The following is a 22,370-nucleotide window of genomic DNA, read 5'->3' on the forward strand; positions in this document are numbered from 1 at the left end:
CAGGATCAATGAAGCTTTCCCAGACCCACTGAGCTGTTACTAAAAGATACAGAGGCATTTTTCAGGCAGTGAGGAAAGAGCAGGGGAGCAGGAAAGGGTTAGCTCCTAGGGGAAGAAAGACAGAACAGCACTGAACTATTTCATCTGTAGCTAGGTGAAAACTTAGGGGTAAGCAACTGAAGGCTGGGAGGCAATGTGCAAACTGGGAATGGTGTGATCTTTAGCGGTCTGAGCAATGCTTTTCCCAGTGGTCGCAAGGAACAGATGAGACGAGTGGTCCCAAGGCTGGGGAGCTCCCAGAGGGGACAGAGCAGGGCAGGTACCTTGGTATTGAGGACATTGCTGGCGATGCGGCAGAGCATGAGAAGCCCATCCTCCTGCATGGACCAGGAGACGCGCAGCCGCGTCATCCTCCGCAGGGCGCTCTGGTCAGCTTCGTCATGGTAACGCAGCCTTTTGCTTTTGGTTCCTGGGGGCTCCTCTAGAAACACCAAGGGGAGATTAGAGGGATCCTCCAACAGCTGTCACTTGCAGAGTGGAAGGGGTCCCCAGCTAGTAAGCCTTGGTTAAGCACATCGGTTACCCGTGTGTTCACCCTCACCCAGAAGATCCACAGAAGACTCAGCCCCTCCTGACAGGGCTTCCTTCCTTTTCCCATTTTACACTGGTTACACTGGTTATTCTGGTTACACTGCTTGGTGACAGGCTGGACAGCTTGTGCGTGGCGTCTCGTCATCTGCCAATCTCCCCGGCTCCTACCAGGATGCCATATCCTTTGAAGGTGCCTTACATAGACTCCTTTAGACACTCTCACGGTGTGTATGCTGAGTCAGTGGGACCATCAACAGTGCAGCCACCAGGGTTGCCACTCCCTTGCTGTGTGACCTCTGAGAAGTGTGTAAACTCTTGTGGGTCATGGGGACAATGCATCCTGTGCTCAGCATTGAACAAGAATGGGTATAAAATGCCTACTGCGGTTTCTGCACAAAGGAACAGCTAAATGAACAACAGCAGTCAGCAGCATTACAGAATACTCACTGTATGTCAAGCACTGGCTCAAGTTTTACGTACACCGTACATCAACCCCTAACTGGAGCACTACTTTGCAACCACCTCACGAGAGGGATGCAACTATTATTGCCACTGCAACACCCCCAATCCAAGTAACACAGCTTCAGCTGCACGGCTGCATCCTCAGCCTGGAGCTTTCCAGCATCTCCAGCTCTTTTGCTAGGAAGACTACACACACCACTGCCAATTCCAAAAGGCTACTGGTTTGGTATTTTTCCAACAAAGGCAAGATGACAAATGAGGTAAGGAAAACTGAATTCAAAATGATACTGCCACCACAGTTTGCCTTGTAATAAATTCCAATCTTTGTGAGCTAAACTGGCCTTCGATGTATCAGCAGTGGGCTAAACAAAGGAGGCCACTTCAACAAATAGAATGTGAAGTGTTACCACTGAAAACCAAACAAGCCAGAAAAGGTTTCTGTTTAAACACTCTTATTTTCTCAGAAGTAACCAGAGCCATTAGATTCTCAATAAAACAAATGGACCACTTAAGTGATACAAAAGTGGTCTAAAAAATAGACCTGACATTCAAACCAACCCTTGTCTTTCTGCTATAAATACTACTCAGATACTCTAGTTTCTCTTCAGATCATTTAATCTTCCTTTGCCTTTTTAAAATACTATTCAGAAAGCTGGCAGTGGTGGCACGCACTTGTAATCCCAGCACTCAGGAGGCTGAGGTAAGAGGATTGCCATGAGTTTGAGGTCAGCCTGGGCTATACAGTGAGTTCAAGGTCACCCTAAACTACACAGTGAGAACTTGTTTCAAAAGATGACAAAACAAAACTGCTCAGATGAAGAAACCAAAATGGCAAACATAAGCCACACATGGTGTTGCATCAGATCTGAAGAGATTCTACAGGCTTAACTGACTCCCAGCTTTCCTCCAAGTTGAAATTCAGGTTGGCATGACTTTCACCTTTGGCCTGACTAGCCTAAATGAAAATGGTATAGGGAACCCAAGAGAAGGGTTTTGCCGGAGGGTTTTCTCTGCTAAGATAGTTAGAAATCTGAACTGAGGGAGTTGCTATGGGAAACACAAAGACACAGCCAAGGAAGGCAGGGAACATGCATGCAAAATTGGAGGCTCTAAGTTCACAGGGCGGGTGTGAAGGGTAAAATGATCACCGTGGGGCTGGTCTCTACACTGAGGGAAAACCACCTGTGTTGGAGGGTACAGCCGCGCCTTGTCTGCAGTGACACTGCCACACAGCTCTGACAAGCAGCCTGGGCTAATATGCCCAGGACCCCCACAAACCTTTTCTCTTTCGCTTGACCTTCTTGGCGGGGTCCTTCCTCAGACGCTTTCGTTTCTGATTTCTGCCACCCTTCACCCTGCGGTTTCGGCCCAGTGTGGGTTCGCGATCCATCCCAAACTGCTCCTCCCGGTGGGCAGAGAGCTCACTGCCTGCTTTCGTCTCCCCAGAGAGGGCCAGCCTGTTACCACCTAGGCAGAGGCACAAGATGGGGCAGTTTCAGGACAAGCTCTGCAAAGGCCCAAAGAGCCAAGCAGTAGGCACAGGTGATATTTTGGCCCTGAACTTCACAGCTACTGGTGGGGTGGACGCCCAGCACACATACCTCCAGCTCCAAGTGGCAAAGGGCGCTTGGACAGAAACGTCTGGAGCCTCACTGTGAGCCCATTCTCTGCATTGATGTTCTCCTAAGACAAACACAGCACCGCAGTGAGGTATAAGCTGCCACGGTCCCAGGAGCCTAGGTGGCTGCACAGAGACTGTGAGTAGCTAGCTTCTCTAGCCACGGTCACTGCATGTACTGCATGTATCACATCACCTAAGGACTTTTCTGCAGGAATACCTGTCTCACAGTACAGGCCAGAATCCACTGGCACGAAAATAAGCCTATGGGTCCTACCAAACAAACACAACTTCAATCTAAATATAAGTTCAGGCCTCTGATCAACTTTGATTTTATCAACTCAGAAGTCATGTGCCAGGAAGGGGCACAAGGTCAGTGCCCACCTTTCTGGCTTTAATGATATAGCTGGTCCAGATCCAGTTGCGTTTCAGGTGTGCATAGAAACTGGAATCGAGTCCAGCAGCTCCCAGCCCGTCGCCAGGGATCTGGCCTTCATCCACAACCTCACGGCTCCCCCTGAAAGATGGGAACACAGAGACCATGGAGTGGGGGTGGGGCGCTGACTTCCTGTAATCAACACTCACTTCTACCAGCAGGTGGAAGTCTGAAGTCCTAGTGTTGGCAGGGTGCCACTTTTTCATGAGAAAAAAATACTAAATCCAAATATTTATGTAAAACCCTCTACTTGTAAATTTTGATCCCCCAAATGATGGAATTTTAAAAAGCAATGTGAACCAGGCATGGTGGTGCACACCTGTGATCCCAGTACTCTGGGAGGCTGAGGTGGGTAGATCATAAATTTGAAATTAGCCTGCACAGCTTAACAAGACCCTGTCTCAAAATAACAAAAGGGCGATGGGGATGTAGCTCAGATCCTGAGTTCAAACCCTGTACCAAAAAGTGTGTGTGTGTGGGGGGGGGAGGTGCCAAATAAACCATGTCTAGGGCCAGATATGACCTAGTCACCATCTCTGCCTCACATGTGGGCCTTTTGGTCTGACGTCCTCTGCCAGACTAGGGGAAGTAGAGCATCCGGGATCAGAGCCACAGCAGCCTTGTCCTGGGCCCTGGGCCCACGCCTGGGGGCCCTTCTGGGACGCACATGGTATACTCCTGCATGGCACACTTGCGCTCCTGGTTGTGCTTGTCAATGGCGCTCTCCTGCTCCTTCCGCAGGCTGCCCTCCTCATCACTGCCCTGTTCGGTGCTATTCTTCGGAACGCCTGTACATCGTACCACACCTAGAAACCAAACCAAACCAAAGCAAACCAAGCTTAGGTAACCAGATTCCTGCAGTGGCTCTGGACTCTGGCTGGTGAGAAAAGAGTGACTCCCCGTCTGTGAAACCGCTCCCCTCCCCAGAGGCAGCCGAACTGAGAAAGCCAGTTAAGCACCAGACAGGCAGGCAGCCAGAGGAAAGCCAGTTCTCCTAGACGGAGAGCCTGGGAGAGAGTGCGAGACCCATGGAGTTGGTGTGGCCCAGCATGGTAGAAAAGATGACAGGCGGTGGTGGCAGTGTGGGAGTCACAGAAGGAAGAGGTTTGGACAGCTGAGAGAATGTCGGTTTCTCTGGCCCCTACCCAGCTCCTGGATCAGTCAGGTATTTCCTAATTGCTCAACTAGTACAGTTCAGTTATTTTTGGTTATTTCACAATAAAGGAAATTACATTTCTTGCAAGGTAACATAAAACACAGCTATCCTGTTGCTTGGGAGGTGAGGGAAGGTCACGGTCAAGTGCAGCCTGCTAAAGACCTTCTCAGGCTGAGACTTCAGCTCGGTGGCCTGGCTAGGGGGGCTGGCTGTGTAGGCACTCTGTGCTGCTCCTCTCAGCTGTAACTGTATCTGACTCCTTGCTCAGCTTCCCTTCAGCCCTTTGTGGTGTTGGTGGGATTTGTGGTTTAGAAGCAAAGAAACTAAGGCTAGGGGAGGTCACAAGGAGCTTGCCCAAGGTCATCACCCATGTGAATGCACCCACATATAAATCATATGTGCACCACCAAGGCAGTCTTTGGGCAGGGCCCAGAGCACATCAGTGTTTTAATGTGCTCCTTGGGTAATTTTTGTGCAAGCTGGTGTTTGGACAGCATTTGCTTTTCAACATGATTATGTCTTATTATACAACGCTTCTCTCATTCTTTGGGGCAAAACCTCTTCAAATGTGTGGTGGCTGAAGGGACAATCAATGCCTGATTAATGGAGCAATAAGCTTTTAACATCTTTGCTCATGAACGCTTAAAGGGATGGATATTCACTGTCAGACTTGAAAAATTCTGATGCAAATTATATGCTGGTTCACAAATTTTTACCTAGGTATAAAATATGGAGGAATTAGGGCATTTTTAAAACCTAAAATGGTAAAAGCCTGATCACTACTGAATGCCAAAGAGTTCTAAGAAGCACACTACTAAAATTTGTCTGGATCCCTTAACATCTCTAAATGCAAGGGCTCATCACTCTGTAGGCACTAAATAATTCTCCCAAATAAACACGTGACACTTGCTGTGCAAAAAATCAAAGTAGTAATGATCTTGCAGCTCTGTGACAGGAATAACAGAATATGATTCCTCGTCCAAGTGCAAATCCCATGTGGCATCCTTTATCTCCGGGTGAAGGTGGCGAGAAAAGATAAGATGAAGAAGGGAACGGCTCAGAGCACTGGAATGCAGGTCCCCTCACCTCCTCTAGTCCCTGCATTCATTCAGTAACATCTGCAGGATGCTAACCGTGGCCTGAGCACGCTGGGAAGTGCTCAAGGAAGTCACAGAACAAAGCAGGGTGACAAGATGCCTGATAGACTTTCTCACAGAGAGAATACGTGAAGCACGAGTGGCCAGCACAGTGGGAGGGAAGTGACATGAGCCAGCCCCAGCCCACAAGTCTAGTTGGTTCTTTCCCCACAACACTCCGGCCCCGTCCCCTCCCTGTTCATGGGCACAGGTAGACATCTTGCCTGGACATGAGTTATGGTCCCTTTTTGGGCTCCCTGCTTCACTCTGTGCCCCAGTTCACTCTCCACAGCAGCCAGGGAGAGCGTCTAAGTCCTGCATCATCTTGATACCCCATATTCCCAACCACCCATGGCTTCTCACTGCTCTTCAACAGTCTCAGACTCTTCACTGTGTCCCCTAAGTCTAGCTCCTGCCCATTCCTTCACTCAACTGCCGTGCTCCCCTGACACATCCTCAGGGCCTTTGCACGTGTTACTACCCCAGCCTGGAGTGCACTTTCCCATCCCTGCAAGGCTCAACTCAAAAGAAAGGCTGTTTGTGAGCGCCTCATTAAACTTCTCTGGAACCAATCTTCCTCACAAGCTGCCCCACAGGACGCATCACCACCAGGGTACTCCAGTGATCTCTGTCTCCTCCTCACTAGGACACAAGTGTCACGAAGCCAGCGACAGGCTGTATCTTAGCACTGAGTAGCCAGGCACAGGAAGTGACATGCAGCAGGGAATTGGTAAATACCTATTTTACAAACCCATGGATGAAGGCAAAGTGCTTGCCCTTAACCAGGTAGGGGTCCTCAGAGCCCAACTTCAAGGTCACCACTCTTCTAAGAGAGCCCCATGCCTGGGGAGCAGTTTGAAAATCACGTCTAGCCTCTTGCAGGTCACACAGAAAGGAAGCGACAGCAGGGGCCCAGCAGAATGATGTACCTAGTGGTGTGTTGAGGCAGACGCACTGCAGATCAAACCAGTAGCTCTCCACATCCTGCATGGAGTTCAGGACATAGAGCCGCCTCTCGAAAGGCCGGCTGCTGTGGGCCAGGTTGTAATGGGGGTCACAGATGGTGGTATCAATGATGACTGCCTTCTTCTTCAGGAAGATGAAGACCTGCAGGAGATACCCAATGAGGAGAGCAGCACCAGGTCAGTGTTGGGCCAGCTGCTGGGGCTCTCTTCCTTCAGCTGAAGGCATTACCTGATCCTTGTCCTGGAACTTCTCTGTGGGGCCGAACTGCAGCAGCCCCATGTAGCACAGTCTCTGCAGATTCTCCACCACCGAGAAGATGTACCGCCTGTAAAAGAGGCAGCTCCCACCATGCTGTTCCCGCATGACAGGGGCTGCTCAGGGCCCTTACCAACCCGACTAGGCCAACAGAAAGGGCTGACCCCACTTAAAGCTTGATTTTGAAAATAAGGGCAACAACAGGAAACGAGAAAAATGAAAGATAAGACGGTCTCGTAACTGCAGCCTTGGAGGCAGATTTTACTTGATTTGTTATTCAAAAACAAGAAACAAAATGTGCCAGTTCGTACTTTTTTGGTGGCTAAATTAATGAAAATCTTGAAGCTTAATGCCTCGAAAGGCAGATGCCCTTTATTCTTCCCAAACAATAAGTCCTCCAACCCTGACCACTGGGGTCTTCTTAGGCCCAGGAGTTGCCCGGGGCGGTCCAGGATCAAGGGCCCCACCTCTTATAAAGGAGCTGTTGCCGGATGGGCCTGGGAAGGAAGCGGATCAGCGTGTGCTGCTTCAGAGGGTGGTTCAGATACTCCTCGAGGTTGTCCACCTGCAGGGCCAAGTGCAGGTCTGCTCAGCCCAAGGGCAGGAGGAAGTGAAAGCACGGCTCTCCGGAACACACCTACCACCACGACCTCACACCTCCTGGGCCTCCGCACCTGCCTTCCCGACCCCTCTGTCACACCCTGGGGATGACAGACCAACAGTCCCCAGAAACAGGCGGGGAATTGATTAATTTACATTTAAAAAATCAAAAATGCTGAAGGCATTCATTCCCTCTGAAGTCAACAATTCTATTTCTATCTTACTGTATACGCTGAGGAAACTATGAAAATATTTCATGTCAAGTTAAAAAATGTAATGGTGTGGAAAATATATACTGTTCAGTGGAAAGAATAAATAAAGGACAGTAAATACAATTTCAATTCAGTTTTTTTTAAAAAAGAGATTTTACACATGTAAACACACACACACACAACATAGTAATAAAGTTTCAAAGCAATGTACCAACAACTTTAGCAGTGATTATCTCTCTGAGTGATCAGATTATGGGCGACTCCTATTTTTTTCCTTTTTCTATATTTACCAAATTCCTTTAAAAAAAAATCTGTATTTTACTGTCACACCATAATTGTCTACCTACCTACCGTGGCTACATATTAAGTATTACTACTCTCCTACCTATCCATCTATCTAATGATGGGTCTATCCAGAAAAGTATTTTAAGTATATACTTTGAACATCCATGCATCCATCCCCATCCACCTATCCAGCTTTCCTTCCTTCCATCCTATTACCTTTTATGAATTCTAATCTAATCTAATCTAATCTAGAGGGGTACTTTCCCTTGCCCCTCCCTCCCTCCATCCTCCGTGTTCCTCCATGCAGCTGTGCATCCCCTTGAGGAGGTGAGCGTAGGCCCCAGAGTCACCCGTACCTTGTAGCTGACTTGTACAATCTGAACAAAGATGGAAAGGGGCAGGCTGAGGAGGATGTCACTGACGAGGGCCCAGCCATAGCCAAAGTCCCTGTGGATGGGGATGGGAGGGATGTAGCGCATCCAGGAGGCGTCGTCCACATACACTAAGAAAACAAGTTGGAGTCACTTCCAGCAGAGAGAATCCCACTCAGAGTGAGATCATCTCCCAAGAGGTACTGTCCCCCTCTTCGCCCAACTTGGATGAAACCCTACTCCTCAGGTAGGAATTAGGAGGTGCCCAGGATTAGGAGGTGTGGACACATTTCCATTTCTCTCAGGGATGGCATGAAGACACAGGCTGCCCATGTGCTCCTCTCTGCCCCTCTATCCCCCTCCTACCCCAGGTGCAGATGTCTCAAGATGTCTTACCTGTCTCTGTGGACAGCTCCACCTCAGTCTCCCAGGTGACGCCGTCTGGATTGTCCCTGCGTTCTGAGGACTCCCAGTCACCTCTGGAGTGCCTGCTGCCTCTCCTCTCACTGACGAACACTGGCTTGTCCATCACATAGCTGGTAGAGTGCCCGTAGATCAGGTACCACAGGAAAGTGTGCACTACCCGCAGGCGAGGCATTTTGGGCAGGAACCCAAGAGAGCGCCCAAGGCCAGGAACTGAAGGGAAAAGGGGACAGGCCGTGCTTGAGGAATCCCACACTGAATTTGGTTCAGTCCATCTAAAGACAACAGAGTGGTACTGTGCCCAGGAGCGGGGATGGGGGCAGCAAACACTCTGACACCTTCAGAGCTTTACCTTCCAGTTAGAAACGACAAAAAATAACACCACCTAACTGGTGCATCATATGGAGCCTGGTAGTGCAGAAAAGCAAAGGAGGGATGAGGGCTGGGACTCTACAGACTGGGACGAGCGTTCCCGGCAGCCGGCAGGCCGGTGAGCTGAGCCCACCAGTAGTTAAGGGAATGGGTCACACAGACACACGGGGACGTGTACAGGACAAACGCAAGGTGCCTCTGAGGGTCCATGCCTGGCACACTGTGGCAAGGCAGGAGGCCAAGTGACAGAGTGGAGCCAGGAGAGGAGGCAGGAGTGTGTGGACAAGGGTGTGGCACGGAGGGCCACTAGGTAAGCACTTTTGGCACGACATGGACTGTGCCAAACAACCCAAAATCTCAGTTCTCTTAAGAAGTATACTTTTTTCTTGATACAAATCAACTGTTCCCTCAGTTTCCCCAGTGACAGAGGGCAGGTGTGGGACCAGGTGGCAGCAGTGTGTACCCAGTGGGGGTCCAAAACACTGCCTTGGTCTACTTGGGTGCTCGTGTGGTGTTTCATTCTGTACTTTTTAACTAGGAAACCTGGAGCACTAGGTCACTGTACACTGGTGCCCTTGGAAGGGAAAGTCACATGAACTACCACTCTGGCTCAGACTCCTGGATCTACTGTCTCATGCCAGATGTCACCTGGCACAGGCTGGTGCCCTCACTACTCCACCGCAGAAGGCCAGCCCTGCTTACAAAGCCCAGCCACTGCACCGGCCGGACACAAGTTCACACGGGAGCAGCAATGAGAGGAGTGAGGGAGAAGTCCCAGAGAACTCGGGACAATGGCAGAGGGTTTATGGGGTCAGGTCAGGGAGGTTTTCTGTGGCTTATCAGGTGCTAGCCCACAGGTATTGAGCAACAGAAATTCATCTTTATAAATCAGACCTGGAAATAGGATCTAGTGTCATTTTACCTTTGTTTCTCAATGCCCTGTGAGATTTATGGGACAAGAATCCCCATTCTGCAGAGTGGGTCATGGAGGCCAACAGAGATGATGTTGACCCACCCAACACACCCCCACCAGTGACTCCAATCTGATTTGTCTGCCTATAGCCCAAGTCTCAAATGTAGGTCTCTCCCTGACTCACACATCAGCATGCAAACAATATAGCGACACAGCTAACGTGAACAAAGAGTTGCCTTTTACCTACAACAGGGTGGTAATCTTTCATCGGGGTTATGCCCATCTTCTCATCAGTCTTTTTTGCCCGCCCGCTATCTGGTTTAGAGGAAGCATTCATGTCAGAGTCTCCTGATCCGCTTGGTTCTTCTTGCCCTCGACTCTCTTCTTCTGTCTCCTCTGGGGGTGCTGGAGGCTGAGGAACCTTACCCCTGAAGTCCAAGCACAAAGTGTAACCATGAATTGAACAAATCCATGGCTGGGAGCAAAGACAGAGGCCCAAGGTGGGGGTGGGTTCAAATTCAACAGCCCACCGGGTCAGGCAGACCACACAAAAATAAGCAAGTGACAGTCATTAAGACTTGTGGGGTGGTGGGAAATGGGCCAAGAGCAAGCCACCACCAGGGCGTGCTGCCTAGGGAGATAGGGAGCCCACCACCCCACCATGCTAGGTTTGCCAACACTTTCACAGATGCCAAGCCAGGGCAGCCCTCCCCACCAGGGCCCACCTCTCCTTTAGATCCAGCTGAGGGCTCCCTCCCACCACCACCAGGCTGTCTCCTGACCTACTGGGCAATTTACGAACTAAACTAGACAGAACCTCAGGAAGCCAGGTGGAATCATTCTGAGCCATTTTGGGAGTGAGTTCCATATACCATAGGCCTAGGATGGGGAATGCTCTTACTATACTTGATCAGATAAACTGGAATTAAGAACATGGGGCTTTGTTTTGCATGGGGCTTTTTTTTTTTGCAAAAAATCTAGAAACTGAATGTCGTTTAGGTGAGGAGATCATGAACCACAAACCCTAAACCAGGGACTGTTTTCATGCCAGTGAGCACCAAGTGCTCTGTGATGACAGTTTCAGGCAGGAATACACAGGCCGGCAGCCTCACTCTGGGTTCTCCTGGTACCAACACTTGCCTGTTTGCTGTGCTTGAATTAGAGATCCGGAAGCGAACCTGCTCGATGGCACTTCTCACAAGAGGGTCATTCTGGTCCATGGATGGGTGCACGACCAGATCCACCTGTAGAGAAAGGCAGGGGCACCCCGAAGGGCAGTGCAGAGCTCAGGAAGCTGGAGCTCCAGAAGCAGGTTCCTTAGCGCAATGTCAGCTCTGTCTGTTCTTACTGACATTTGCCAAAGACCACTAGCAGAGGGAAGCAAAATGTCTTGCTTAATAGTTTGCTGTCAAAACTGGTGACATCACAACCTTGACAGAGCGACCAAACCCAGGGCAATCTTCTGCCTTGTAGTTCCCTGGCTGAGCCATCATGGCCTTGTGAGCTCCTCTGCTCCCCGGGTGCTGCCATCCACACCCGCTCCATGATCTGAGAGTCTTCCACTGCTATCCCTGAATCCTGTAGACACCCACCTGTCTGTCCCTCATGGAAGAGTCAGGGGCTTTCCTCCACCTTCCCCAGCTGACTGTATCACTGTCGGGGGATTCCTACCAACCATACTCCTCAACAACCTGGCAAAGGATTCAGAGCTGCTTTTCTCTCTCCCTCCCTGGAAACTAAGGAAGAACCATTCAGGTGGCCCACAGAAGCCTGAGAGGAACAGAGGAAAGTACCGGCAGAGAAAGGAGGCAGGGAGGAGGTGGTGGGACAGCAGGCCACGGACAGGGACAGTGAGGATGGTGGCCTGGCTGGGTCTCTGGAAAGCCAAACATTTTTCTGGCAGGAGACAGCAAAGTAGGATTTCCTGACTGTCAACCATGACCAGCAGCTCTGTGGCAAAAATGGGCTCAGAAAGGTGTGGATACAGAAAACAAGCAGCAATGTCTAACCAGGGACTCTAAAAGGTCTGCTTGGCTCAGTCTCTCCAACTCCCTATCTGTGAAACAGGGACCCCTTTCTATCACCTTTATACTGCAATTTTTTTGTGGCAGTTCAGTGACATTTCAGAGTACTCAACAGCAAAATACAGATAGCAGCATTTATATTTCTCCACCTTCCTCACTCAGTAAATTTCTCAAGGCAAAGTAATCAAGGCAGGACACAGGAGCAAAGGTACATGCCTGGGTTCTGGCCAATAGAAGAGAGCAGGCAATTCAGCCCCAGGTGCCAGAGTAAGCCTTGCCAAGAAAGTAATCTCAACACTAACTCTGAAGCTGGTCAGGAGGTGCACACACAATGCTGCAGCCTCTCCATCTGGAAAAGCAGGTGACTGCAGTGCTACCCTGTGACCTGAGGCTCCCCCTACTACGCACAGGGATTTTGAAATTGTATGAGCCCCGGCTGAGCTGCTGCCCCCATCCCATGGGCTGGTGGAACAGCACCAGAGTGCAGTGGGGGACACAGCAGACCCCAGACCCAGTTCTGTCTCCTCAGTCCAGGGCTCCAGGGAGGATCTGGTGCACTTAGTCTCCACCCCAATGAGGCTGAGAGTCCCAAGAGCAGCTCTTTGATGAGCAACAGAAGTCACGGTAGTTGATGGGCTGGCCTTTTCCTGTTCAGTACCAGGTCTCACTCAATGGGATGAGTGATAGGCTGGTTGGGAACAGAAGTGTGGGGTCAAGGGAAAATTTATTGTTCTACTTTAAAAAGACTTAACACAGATATAAAAGCAGGTGAGCACTGTCAACATGCAATAGAAGACACTGTATTTAAGTCACTTACTATACTGCTTGTATTTTACAAATTTCTCAAACCCTAACATAAAGCGAGAAAGCAGAAATGACCACTTACTAAGAAAACAAAGTATCACAGGAGAGCTCTCTTAAAGGCAGAGGTGGAAAATATCATCAGGAGAAAATTAGGAAATTAACTGATTGTCCCACTGCAGCATTCCCTTGTGCCTCTGCCCAGCCACTCCTTTGCAAATTACTCTGGAAGATATATATCACAGAATTTGTGCAAAGCTGATGAGCTACAGTTGTTATGGGAATGGCCACAAGGTATAAATTTTACAGAAACAGGTAAGTGAAGGCACGAGAGACAGAGCTTTCCCTGCTGGGAAACCCCAGCAGTACAACATGAGAAGCTACCATTTTTCCTGAAATGGGCTCCCTCCCATCTCCACAGAAAATACTCTTGCTGCTTAGTCTAAATGTTATTTAATTTCTCCTAAACTTCAGCAAGCTCCACCTTCCCTTCCCTTTCCCCAGCAGGACTGGATACTTGCCTCAGGCTGATCTGCTGCTCTGGGATCCCAGCAAGTTACTGTTCTGTTTCAGGCATCCCCATAAAGCTGGGGGAACTCCTGCTTCCCAAATAGGGAGGCACAACAGAACATTTAGAGTCACTGATAACAAAGGAATAAAGGAGCTACAGCAATGACAAGGGGAGCCGACAGAGAAATCTCCCACAGGAAGAGGAGCGTGGAGGGAGTTACCTTCTTTTTGATGCCATCCTGAATAACTGTGGTGCGATACAGCCTCAAGAGGCCTTCCTCAGACAAGTTCCGCACCAGGCGGATAATGGACTTCTTACAGCACTTGGTAGACACGCCCTCCTGCTTCTCCTGATCCATGATCATCTTCTGAATCCTGTGACATCACGAAACAAGCATCTTATACTCCCCATCTTACCATGGAAGGCCTTTCTCAACAAGGCCACGGAGACATGGTGAATGTCATCAACCAGAAATGAGGAAGGAGTTAAAGGGCCTTCACACACACTGGAAGGCTGACTCGTGGAATACTAAGGGTCACCCTTCTATGGTAAGTGGGTGAGTTGGCTAGACACCTGCCAGCAGCTCCAGCAGCTCCAGATGCTGAGCCTCTCACCAGGAGGCCAAATAGCCATATGACCTGTGACCATGGTGACAGAGACAAGGCGTGCCATAATGGTGACCTGTCTTTACCAAGCCTACATGCTAAATGAACATTCAGCTAAGGAAGGTTCTAGTCACCACTACACTCTCACACCTAAAGCTCCCTATGATTCTCGATATATAGTATCTCACTCTAGATCTTACCTAGTCCCTATGGTGTCATTTCTAGATCACTGATCATAGACTGGCAGGACCAAAAGGGACATTCAGAATCCAAAACCAAGCCTCTTAATGCACTGAAGAGGGCACCAAGGTGACAACCTATATGCAGATGGACTCTGCCCCCAACATAGCCCTCGTCAGTGTAAAGAACCCACGTTCTAGGCCAGAGTCAAGGCTCCTTCTCAACAAGTGGCATTCAAACTGGCTGCCTCAGAGGCCTTGATGATGACACCCAGGGGGTCGCAGCAGTGAGGGTTATAAGAACCAAAGCAGACCTTAGGACCCCTGCTCTACCCCTTATTCTTTCATCCACGATTTCATGTGAACAGAAGGCCCCAAGGTGAGCTACAGAGCAAGCCACCTGCTTGAGGTTCATTTTCCTTTCCAACAACAAGGTAAGAAAAGACAGACGCGGTCTCTGGTGACTTCTCTTTCTTGGTCAGCCATTTTCTCTGTCACATACACAGATATTACTCAACGTCTATACTTCTAAACAATGCGAACACACTCTAAAAGCCACTTGCCCCTTTTTGTGGCAGGTGGTGACTACCAGAAGGAAGAATGACACATGGGCAGGTGTGCACCACTTACGTGAACAGGCTCTCAATCAGGCGAAGATTGGTGACAGCTTCTATGATCAGATTTCGGCGTTTCAGCAGTCGGTAAGTCTTGTGGGGCTTGTCCTGGCCTGCACCATGCTTCCCACCCTTCTGGGAGCTGCCACACTCCTAGAGGATGACATGAAGGGCTTGGGACGGCTGCAGATGCCACACCTGCAGGGCATTCTTCCATCTCCTGACCCCTGCACAGGACCCCACCACGCTCCCCTTTCAATGCTGACACGTGACAGAATGCGCCAGCAGAGTCCTGGACAGCTGGCTTCGGAACACAGTCTCCCCCAACACACAGCAGCCCCACCATGCTCCCATGACTCCTCTGCAGGGGTGGAAGAGGCAGTCATCCTCACTGAGGTCTCTAACACGCTCCACAGTCAAAACAACAGTCTCATTACTGCTCTCATCTCACAAAGGGGAACCCAGGGCTTGGAGGGTAGGGACCCATCCAGGCTCCTGCGGGACAGGCTTTCTGACTCCAAATTGAGGACCCCTGAGAAATCTATAGGCAACCAGTTGACAAGGGCAGACAGAAGCTCTAAAGTTCCCTGAGTGAAATACAATGACTGGGAAGGAAAGACAGAAGGGAGAAGGGGAGGGGTGCTATGTTTGCTTGCTTGCTTTTTCTTTTCTTTCTTTGTTTCCTTTGTACTGGGAGTTGAACTCAGGACTTCACATTTGCCAGGCAGGCACTGTGACACTGAGCTAAATCCCCAGCCCTTCCTCTTTTAAAGGAAAGGCCCATGTCACTGTTTCTGTCTTTCACGAGCTTAATGTAAACTTGTATCATCTGCCTCTGGCTCGTTAAAGTCCAAATGTGAATCCTGACCGGGAAAGCAATCTGAACTCCAAAGCATTCCTTGAAAAGCACTAGCATAAATCAGCTCCTCAGAGCGGCCAGGGAAGGTTTGGCCAGTCACCTCCTTGCTTAGAGTAGCACTGCAGGACTGAGACCAAGTCAAGAAGGTAGTGTGCAGGTGCCGGTCCAGCTCACATCCCACCCACTGTGGGCCTCCGGGCGAGGGACAGATCTTTTGCAAGAAGGAAGGGATGGGAGAAGATTCTATAAAGCAGGAGACACCTATGAGTAAAGTGGCCGCTTTCCTGACCGCCAGGGGCCTCCAAGGAGTAGCAGAGGCTGCCCTTCTCGAAAGCTGCAAACAAGGGAAGGGACACAAAGCTGCCATCACGCTGAGGGTGGATTTCTATCAGAAAGAGAAAGCTGAACAATGACAGAGCTCCAGGAATTCTAAGCCCTGAAGGCAACACATGCTGGGAGAGACAGGCAGGGAAGAATCCAATGGCCCAGCAGGGGTCCAGTGCTGGCAGTCTAGATGTAACACAAACCATGCCCCGACAGCTAGAAGGTGTTAACATGCTGGAAAGGACTCAAAGGGAACAGAAACATCTGCCCTGGGCCCTGCCCCTTCTGCTGCAGAGACATAACTAAAGCCAGGCCCTGCAGCAGGAAGGGAGAAGCACGGGAAGCTAAGGACGGCCACTAACTCCACAGGCAGATTATTGATCCTGGGGGCCTGGCTTCTCTGCTCAGGACCACAGCAGGTGTTCAGCTTCCAGGGATGTGAAGCCTGGATCAAAGAGCAATGAGAGCATCAAAAGCTGCCCAATCACAAGGCTATGCCATGCCAGCTACCTTTGCTGTTTGCCACATCCTGGCAGTATCTGAAGCACTTTTAGGTGGCAAAGGACATGGCACTAGGCAAACTGAAACACATAATGAGAAGGGAATTTCTGCATCAGCTGTCTTTTAATCCTTCTAATTATACTGATGGAAATGTATTCTTTCATTTGACCCTGCTGTGTCATTTCATTTGACCCTACCCTTCCCTGACATATGCCAGTATTTGGTTAGAATGTACTAACAGAGTTTTGGGCTTTTTCTATTTTATGTCTACCTCATTTTTATTGCCTTGCATTTAAAGCAGGGTTTTTCAGCCTTGGCAGTGTTGACTTTCTAAACTGGACGGTTCACTGTTGTGAGACTTAACACCATCCTGGGTGGGGCTGGGGATGGCACTTGCCTAGCGCACATGAAGCCCTGGGTTTAATCCCCAGCAACATGAGAAAAAAGAAAATTGTGTGGCTGAATTCAGTGGTGCATGCCTATAATCCCAACTACTCAGGAAGCTGAGGCAAAATGATATTTTGAGCCTAAGAGTTTGAGGCCAGCCTGGGAAACAGAGTGAGAACTTGTCTCAAAACACCAACCAGAATCAGAACCTTGGCTTCTGCCTACTCCATGTTAGCAGACCCCTCTCCTAAGTTGTGACAATCAAGACTATCTCCAGACATGTCCTCTAGGGAACAATACCAGCCTAGATGATCCAAATACAAATTCTGCCTCTGAAAAGTATTTACCGCATCTGTAAAGAGCAAGCCATTGGAAATCAAGGCTCTAGGGCAATAATGCAGGGAATTTCCACGTAGAGCACAGGCACCATGAAGGAGGCAGGTGAACAAGAGCCACCTCTCCTTAGGGAGCCCAGCCACTGCCGGGACAGAGCAGGCACTAAGCATTTGACACTCTCATCGCTGACTCTGGCGCTGTTCTTGTGATCCACAAGCACAAAGAGAAGGGCCCTTCTTGGAGACCAGGCCTTCTCTCCCCACCACTGACCTTGTCAAGCCGGACCTCCTCAATCATGGCTATGTCACCACTGGTACTCTCCATGCAGTGGGAGCCGAAGGACACGTTGAGCTCGGAGGAGCCGCTGGTGTCCAGGTGGTCCCTGCCCCCAGAGCTACGAGAGGCTCGTTCCTCAGCAGCCCCGGGGGAGGAAGGTGGCTGCTTCCTCAAGGGGTGAAGGTTGACAAGTTTCCACCCACCTGTGGGGAGGGCAGAAGCAGAGTAAGCAGAGGGGAGGAAGAAGGCTTCGGTTCCTGGAGCCCACCAGCCACAGCAGCCGAGGGCCTGCTTAGAATCCTTGACATACCGGGCCCTTGGCCTGGCCAACAGCTCAGGCCCCTTCTCTTGAAAGGCTGGACACCACCAGTCCCACCCTCAATGGTGTTTTTTTTTTTAATATTCTATAATTAATTTAAAAGCCTGGGGATTTCTGAGTTGGCACTGGGGGGAAGAGGTCAGAGGAAGCTGATGGAATGTTATCCCTATAGTAGTTAAAAAATGGAATGAAACGCATGCCAGGAACGGCTCTGCACATAGTCAGCAGACAGATCACATGACTGTCCCCCACAACCCTATGATTATGGGATACAAATGGCTCCAAGCTGGGCAACACCATTTGTCTCCCGCTCCACCTCTGCTTCTTACCCTTGGTCGGGGTGGAATGATGAGGCTGAGAGCCAGGCCCGAATTCCGAGGAGGACCTCACGTGGCGCTGGGCTCCTCTGGCTCTGCGCTTGCCTGGGGTGCCCTCCTCCTCGCTGTCTGACTCTGAGAGAAAAGTATCCTCGCCTTCGGGCAGCAGTGGCTCCTCGGACATGGAGGCCAGGCTCACAGTGGTCAGCAGCTCGCCCCGGGCCTTCTCCCGGGCGTACTGCCGGCTCAAGTCGCTCTCCTCGGCAAATACACATGAGATGTACTTGGTAGTCCGCTGTCGACCTTCGTCCTCCATGAACCCCTGCGGGTTAAATGGATTTAGCACACTCAAAAGGGGTGTCATGCCCACGGGCACACCAGGACCTGATTCTTGCCTAGCTGAGTCTCCTGTCTCACGCCTGGGCCCCTCCTGAGCCTTCTATCTAAGCATCTCAGGACCTGCTTCCACCAGTGGCCAGAGGGCTTTCTAAGGTGCAATCCTGTGTCCACCCTCTGACACGCTGAGCTCCCCGAGGCCAGGACCCTCATTCATGCTTCCAAGTCGCCACCATACTTGGCACAGGACTTGGCTTATAAAACACGGTCAACAAGCAGTGTGTGTCTGTTGCACACCAGAGCCAGGACCCACAGCACCAGCTCCCCTCAGCCACTGCCAGCCCACACTTGTTTTATCTTCTAAGACAGAGGAAGGGCTCTTCCTAGAGACTTGGAGAATAGAAAGAGTAACACCTTCTATGTACTCACCCCCCAGGACAGGGAGCTGCGGAAGTTCTTAGCTGTCATTAGCTCAACTGTTATCCTGCCTTCTAGCAAAATGTCCCAAAGGCAGGCAAGAAGAGTCAAGCCCTGCTATGGTTTGGATGAGTGCCCCAACAGGTTCTGGCGCCTGGGTGGGAGACTGCAGAACCTATAGGCAGTAGAACCTAAAGGGAGGTCCAGGCCACTGGGGACGTGCCCTCAAAGTGGGTTAGGGGGCCCAGTCATTTTCTCCTCTATGCAGTTACATTGCCATGTGCCCCCACTATGATGTGTGTGTAACTTGGCCAAAGGCCTAAAGAAATGGGGCTACTTGATCTTTAAGGTTTTCTGAAACTTTCACAACTATGAGCTAGAATAAACCTTTCCTCTTTAAAAGCCAACCACCTCGGGTATTTCATTATAGTTATGTAATGCTGACTAATACAAGCATCCAGGTGCTGAGAGGCCAGGCTAAATGACAAAAGGAGAGCACTGGACAGGCACAGTTAGATGACAGAGATGCCCCCTCGTCCCAGACCAGTCACATAAAAGAGAGAGGGCAGGTGGACAGACACTAGCCAGCGCTGGCTGCCTGTCCCTGCAGAGAAGTGAGCTCCTAGTGGCCCTGCTTCCTGCTGTGACTCTTCTATGCCGACAACTTCTTCAGTTTTTTACAAATGGAAACAAACAAAAGCCTTAGTGAGGGGGAGACATGATGTGATGGCCTTTGCCACCTGGACACAGATGGTAGGGCTTTTAGTTTTCTTGACTGACTGAAATGCGGCTTCATAATCACAACATGCACATCCAAAGAAGGGAACTTCAAGGATGAAGCGTTACCTTGACAACCTTGAACCTCTGAAGAAGCCGACACAGCATTCTGGCTTCCAGCTTTCCCACATTCATGGCCACTCGAATTTCAGCTTGGGAAATTCCTTTCGTGCCTCTGCGCTCAACTGTAAGAAACACTCCTGTGAGCCCCAGCCTCTGCACGGGACAGTGCTGCACAGGCACAGGCTAAGGGCAGTGCCCACAACCACCAGCACAGTAAAGTACAGGCTGTGGCTGTCTCTTTCCCTCCAAAGAATTCATTCCTCCCAAGACTCGGAATAATATTATACAGATAAGAACACTAGCAGTCATTTCAGGGGAATTCTTGCTGTCTGGCTCCTCCACATTAGAACATTAAAGGTAAAGCAATTAAAGGTAAATCTGTTGAGTTCTACGAACACCATCTTTACTTGGGAAATTACCATTTTCTCATGAATGAACTTTTTCAGATAAACAAGTGACTCCTTTAAGAAGCACCAGAGGGACTGGGGATATAGCTCAGTGGCTTAAGTGCCTGCCTGGCAAGCACAACATCATGAGTTCGATCCGTGGTACCAATAAAATAAAATAAAATAATAAAAAAACAAAAAGCATCAGGGTAATTTTTTAAAATAATTTTTCCAGTACTAAGATTTGCATCTAGGACCTTCATACTGAGCTACATTCCAGTCCCTCACCCCTTTTCTTTATTGAGAAAATGTAAAGTGCTAAATTGCCCAGGCTGGGTTCAAACTTGCAATCTTCCTGTCTTGGCTTCCTAGAGTGCTGGGATTAAAGGTATCCGCCCCCATATCTAGGTCTGAGAACGTCTTTTAATGTGTGTGCTTAATGTTGCTGTCTTTCTTAGTTGACACAGAGGTCCTGTGGACTTCAGTCGCCGAGCAGGCAGGGACAGGAAGGAAACAGCACCATTGAGCCTGTCGGTGAAAGCCTTGCCAATGACGGCCCTGTAATTTGCACTGTGCAGCCTGTCAGCTCCTGTTCAGCTCCTGCCAGCTGCTGTTTCTCAGTGTTGTTATTGCATCTGTCGAGAACAGGCCCTTTTCAATTAGTTCCTCTATTCTGGGACTGAGACCTATCGGAAGGAGCCTGGCTGCGGGTGGCAGGCAGGCAGGGCGTCCCGCAAAGTACATGAACTGCGGGGCAGATGTGGTAGCAGAGTTCTTTGATGCTTCAGAAATGATTTCTTTGGATTTTCTGATACATCTACATAGATGAGGCTGCGAGAAAAAATCAATCAGGATAAAGATGTTGCTGTATCAATACATGTATAAAAATAAATGGCAGAATACAAAGGGATGACTGGGACAGTTCCTAGACTGACCCAGCAACGCGCTAAAAGCAGAGATGAAAGGATTAGGAGTAAGCTGTTCCCAAACTGTGTTCTGAGGACCCCAACACATCAGAACTGTCAAAACTGTCAAACAGTTCTCTAAACTGCGGACCAGCCAGTGGGATTATTAGAGTCCTGTGACTTCACCTTCTGCTCTGTCCTCCCGGAAGGGACCTGGGACCACACCACCCATGGCACCAGTGCACAGCTGTCTTGCACAGATTTTGGGAGTCTAGGGGAGGGTAAGGAATGGGAGGAACAGTTTTCTCACCTCTTCACCACCAGTTTACCCAGTCCATGGTGACTCCTGAACTACCTAGAAGGGAGGGATGGCTTGCAAACCTTCATGCTGTGGCTTAAGTGCTCAACAGAGCAGTACTGTGGGGCCCAGCAGGAGGCATATGGAATCTGGGTGTGGCGCCCTCCTGAACAGATGAATGCCTTCCTATTGGAGTGATTTCTTGCTCTCATGGGATTTCTGTCAGTTACAAAGAGAACAGGAGGCTGTGCTAAAAGCAAGGTTACCCTTCCTGTTCTGCCTCTTCCACAGACCCCCTGTCCTCCTGTTCTTCTTCCACACACACAGCACAAAACCTACATCAGAAGTGGGAAGATACCAGCACCCAACCTGAATTCCCCAGCTTCTTGACCTGTAAGTCAAAGTAAATTCTTCTTTATAAGTTACCCAGTCTCAGGTACTTTGTTACAGCACCAGGAAATGGACTAAGACAATTAGCTACTTCTGTATATGTGCTTTCAATGTACTAGGCAAAGTTCTACACTTTTTATCCTATGTCATTTATCCTCCAAATGTGCTAATGTGGGTATTGGCCCCATATGATAGTTAATTTTAGATATCAGCTTGGCTGGATTAAGAGATACCAAGATAACTGCTCAAGTGTCACTTGTAGACATGTTTGTGAGGTCATTTCTGGAGAATCCTGGGCTGTGAGTTGCTCGGCTGCATGCATCCCTTTGCTGTCAACGTGGGTAGGTACAACTTAATTGGCTAGAACCAATGAGAACAACGGCAAGGAAAAGTACACCCTTCCTTCTTCTCTGCTCTGGGACCTCAGAACCTACACCGTCTCTGGTTTCCAGCTTGTACAGGTCTAGGGTAAGACTTTTCAACCTCCATTAGCCCATGAAACAATTCTACTAATAAATTTCCTCTTATCTGTTTTCTTACACAGCTACTGGTACTGTTTCTCTGAAGAAGCCTGATAATACATCCTATTTTACAGACCTTGCTAAAGTCACACAGAAGAGGGGCAAACGGCTTCACGCTGGAAACTGAGCTCACAGCCTGAACCTCAAAGGACCACGCTGCTGCCTGCTGTGGGACATACTTAGCAGCAGAGCACTGCTTCCCTGCAGCACACCCCACTCGGCCCAAGCAGGACTCAAAAGTCACGTCTAACCCAGGACTCACTGAGGTCGTAGGTCTGCGTGAGCATGTCCCGCTCAAACACGATGTCCACTGGAGGCACTCCCTTGGAGATGACTTCCTCGTCATCGTCATCATCGTGGTCATCTTCAACCTTCTTCTTGAACTCTTTCAGCAGCTTGAGGCACCGGACCATGACATCAGTCCCTGG

At 49.7% G+C, this 22,370-nt stretch overlaps 1 protein-coding gene across 1 annotated transcript in view; it reads right to left on the bottom strand.

Annotated features, from left to right (window-relative positions):
• The window catches only part of Gtf3c1 (general transcription factor IIIC subunit 1), a 71,407-nt gene that overhangs the window by 20,751 nt on the left and 28,286 nt on the right, over positions 1-22,370 (bottom strand). The window contains exons 7-24 of the mRNA XM_063226706.1: positions 22,205-22,366; positions 19,449-19,564; positions 17,862-18,171; positions 17,208-17,416; positions 14,547-14,683; positions 13,353-13,506; positions 10,937-11,040; positions 10,040-10,224; positions 8,485-8,724; positions 8,074-8,219; positions 7,088-7,185; positions 6,594-6,690; positions 6,329-6,506; positions 3,775-3,913; positions 3,056-3,188; positions 2,655-2,736; positions 2,332-2,520; positions 324-481 (exon numbers count right to left, since the gene is read on the bottom strand). Of these exons, the coding sequence (XP_063082776.1) occupies positions 324-481; positions 2,332-2,520; positions 2,655-2,736; positions 3,056-3,188; positions 3,775-3,913; positions 6,329-6,506; positions 6,594-6,690; positions 7,088-7,185; positions 8,074-8,219; positions 8,485-8,724; positions 10,040-10,224; positions 10,937-11,040; positions 13,353-13,506; positions 14,547-14,683; positions 17,208-17,416; positions 17,862-18,171; positions 19,449-19,564; positions 22,205-22,366 (2,837 nt within the window). The remainder of the gene's footprint in view (positions 1-323; positions 482-2,331; positions 2,521-2,654; positions 2,737-3,055; positions 3,189-3,774; positions 3,914-6,328; positions 6,507-6,593; positions 6,691-7,087; positions 7,186-8,073; positions 8,220-8,484; positions 8,725-10,039; positions 10,225-10,936; positions 11,041-13,352; positions 13,507-14,546; positions 14,684-17,207; positions 17,417-17,861; positions 18,172-19,448; positions 19,565-22,204; positions 22,367-22,370) is intronic.

The sequence above is a fragment of the Cavia porcellus genome, unplaced genomic scaffold (genome assembly GCF_034190915.1).
Source record: "Cavia porcellus strain 051 isolate PalLab524CR breed Dunkin Hartley unplaced genomic scaffold, mCavPor4.1 scaffold_16, whole genome shotgun sequence".
Classification (NCBI taxonomy): Eukaryota; Metazoa; Chordata; class Mammalia; order Rodentia; family Caviidae; genus Cavia; species Cavia porcellus.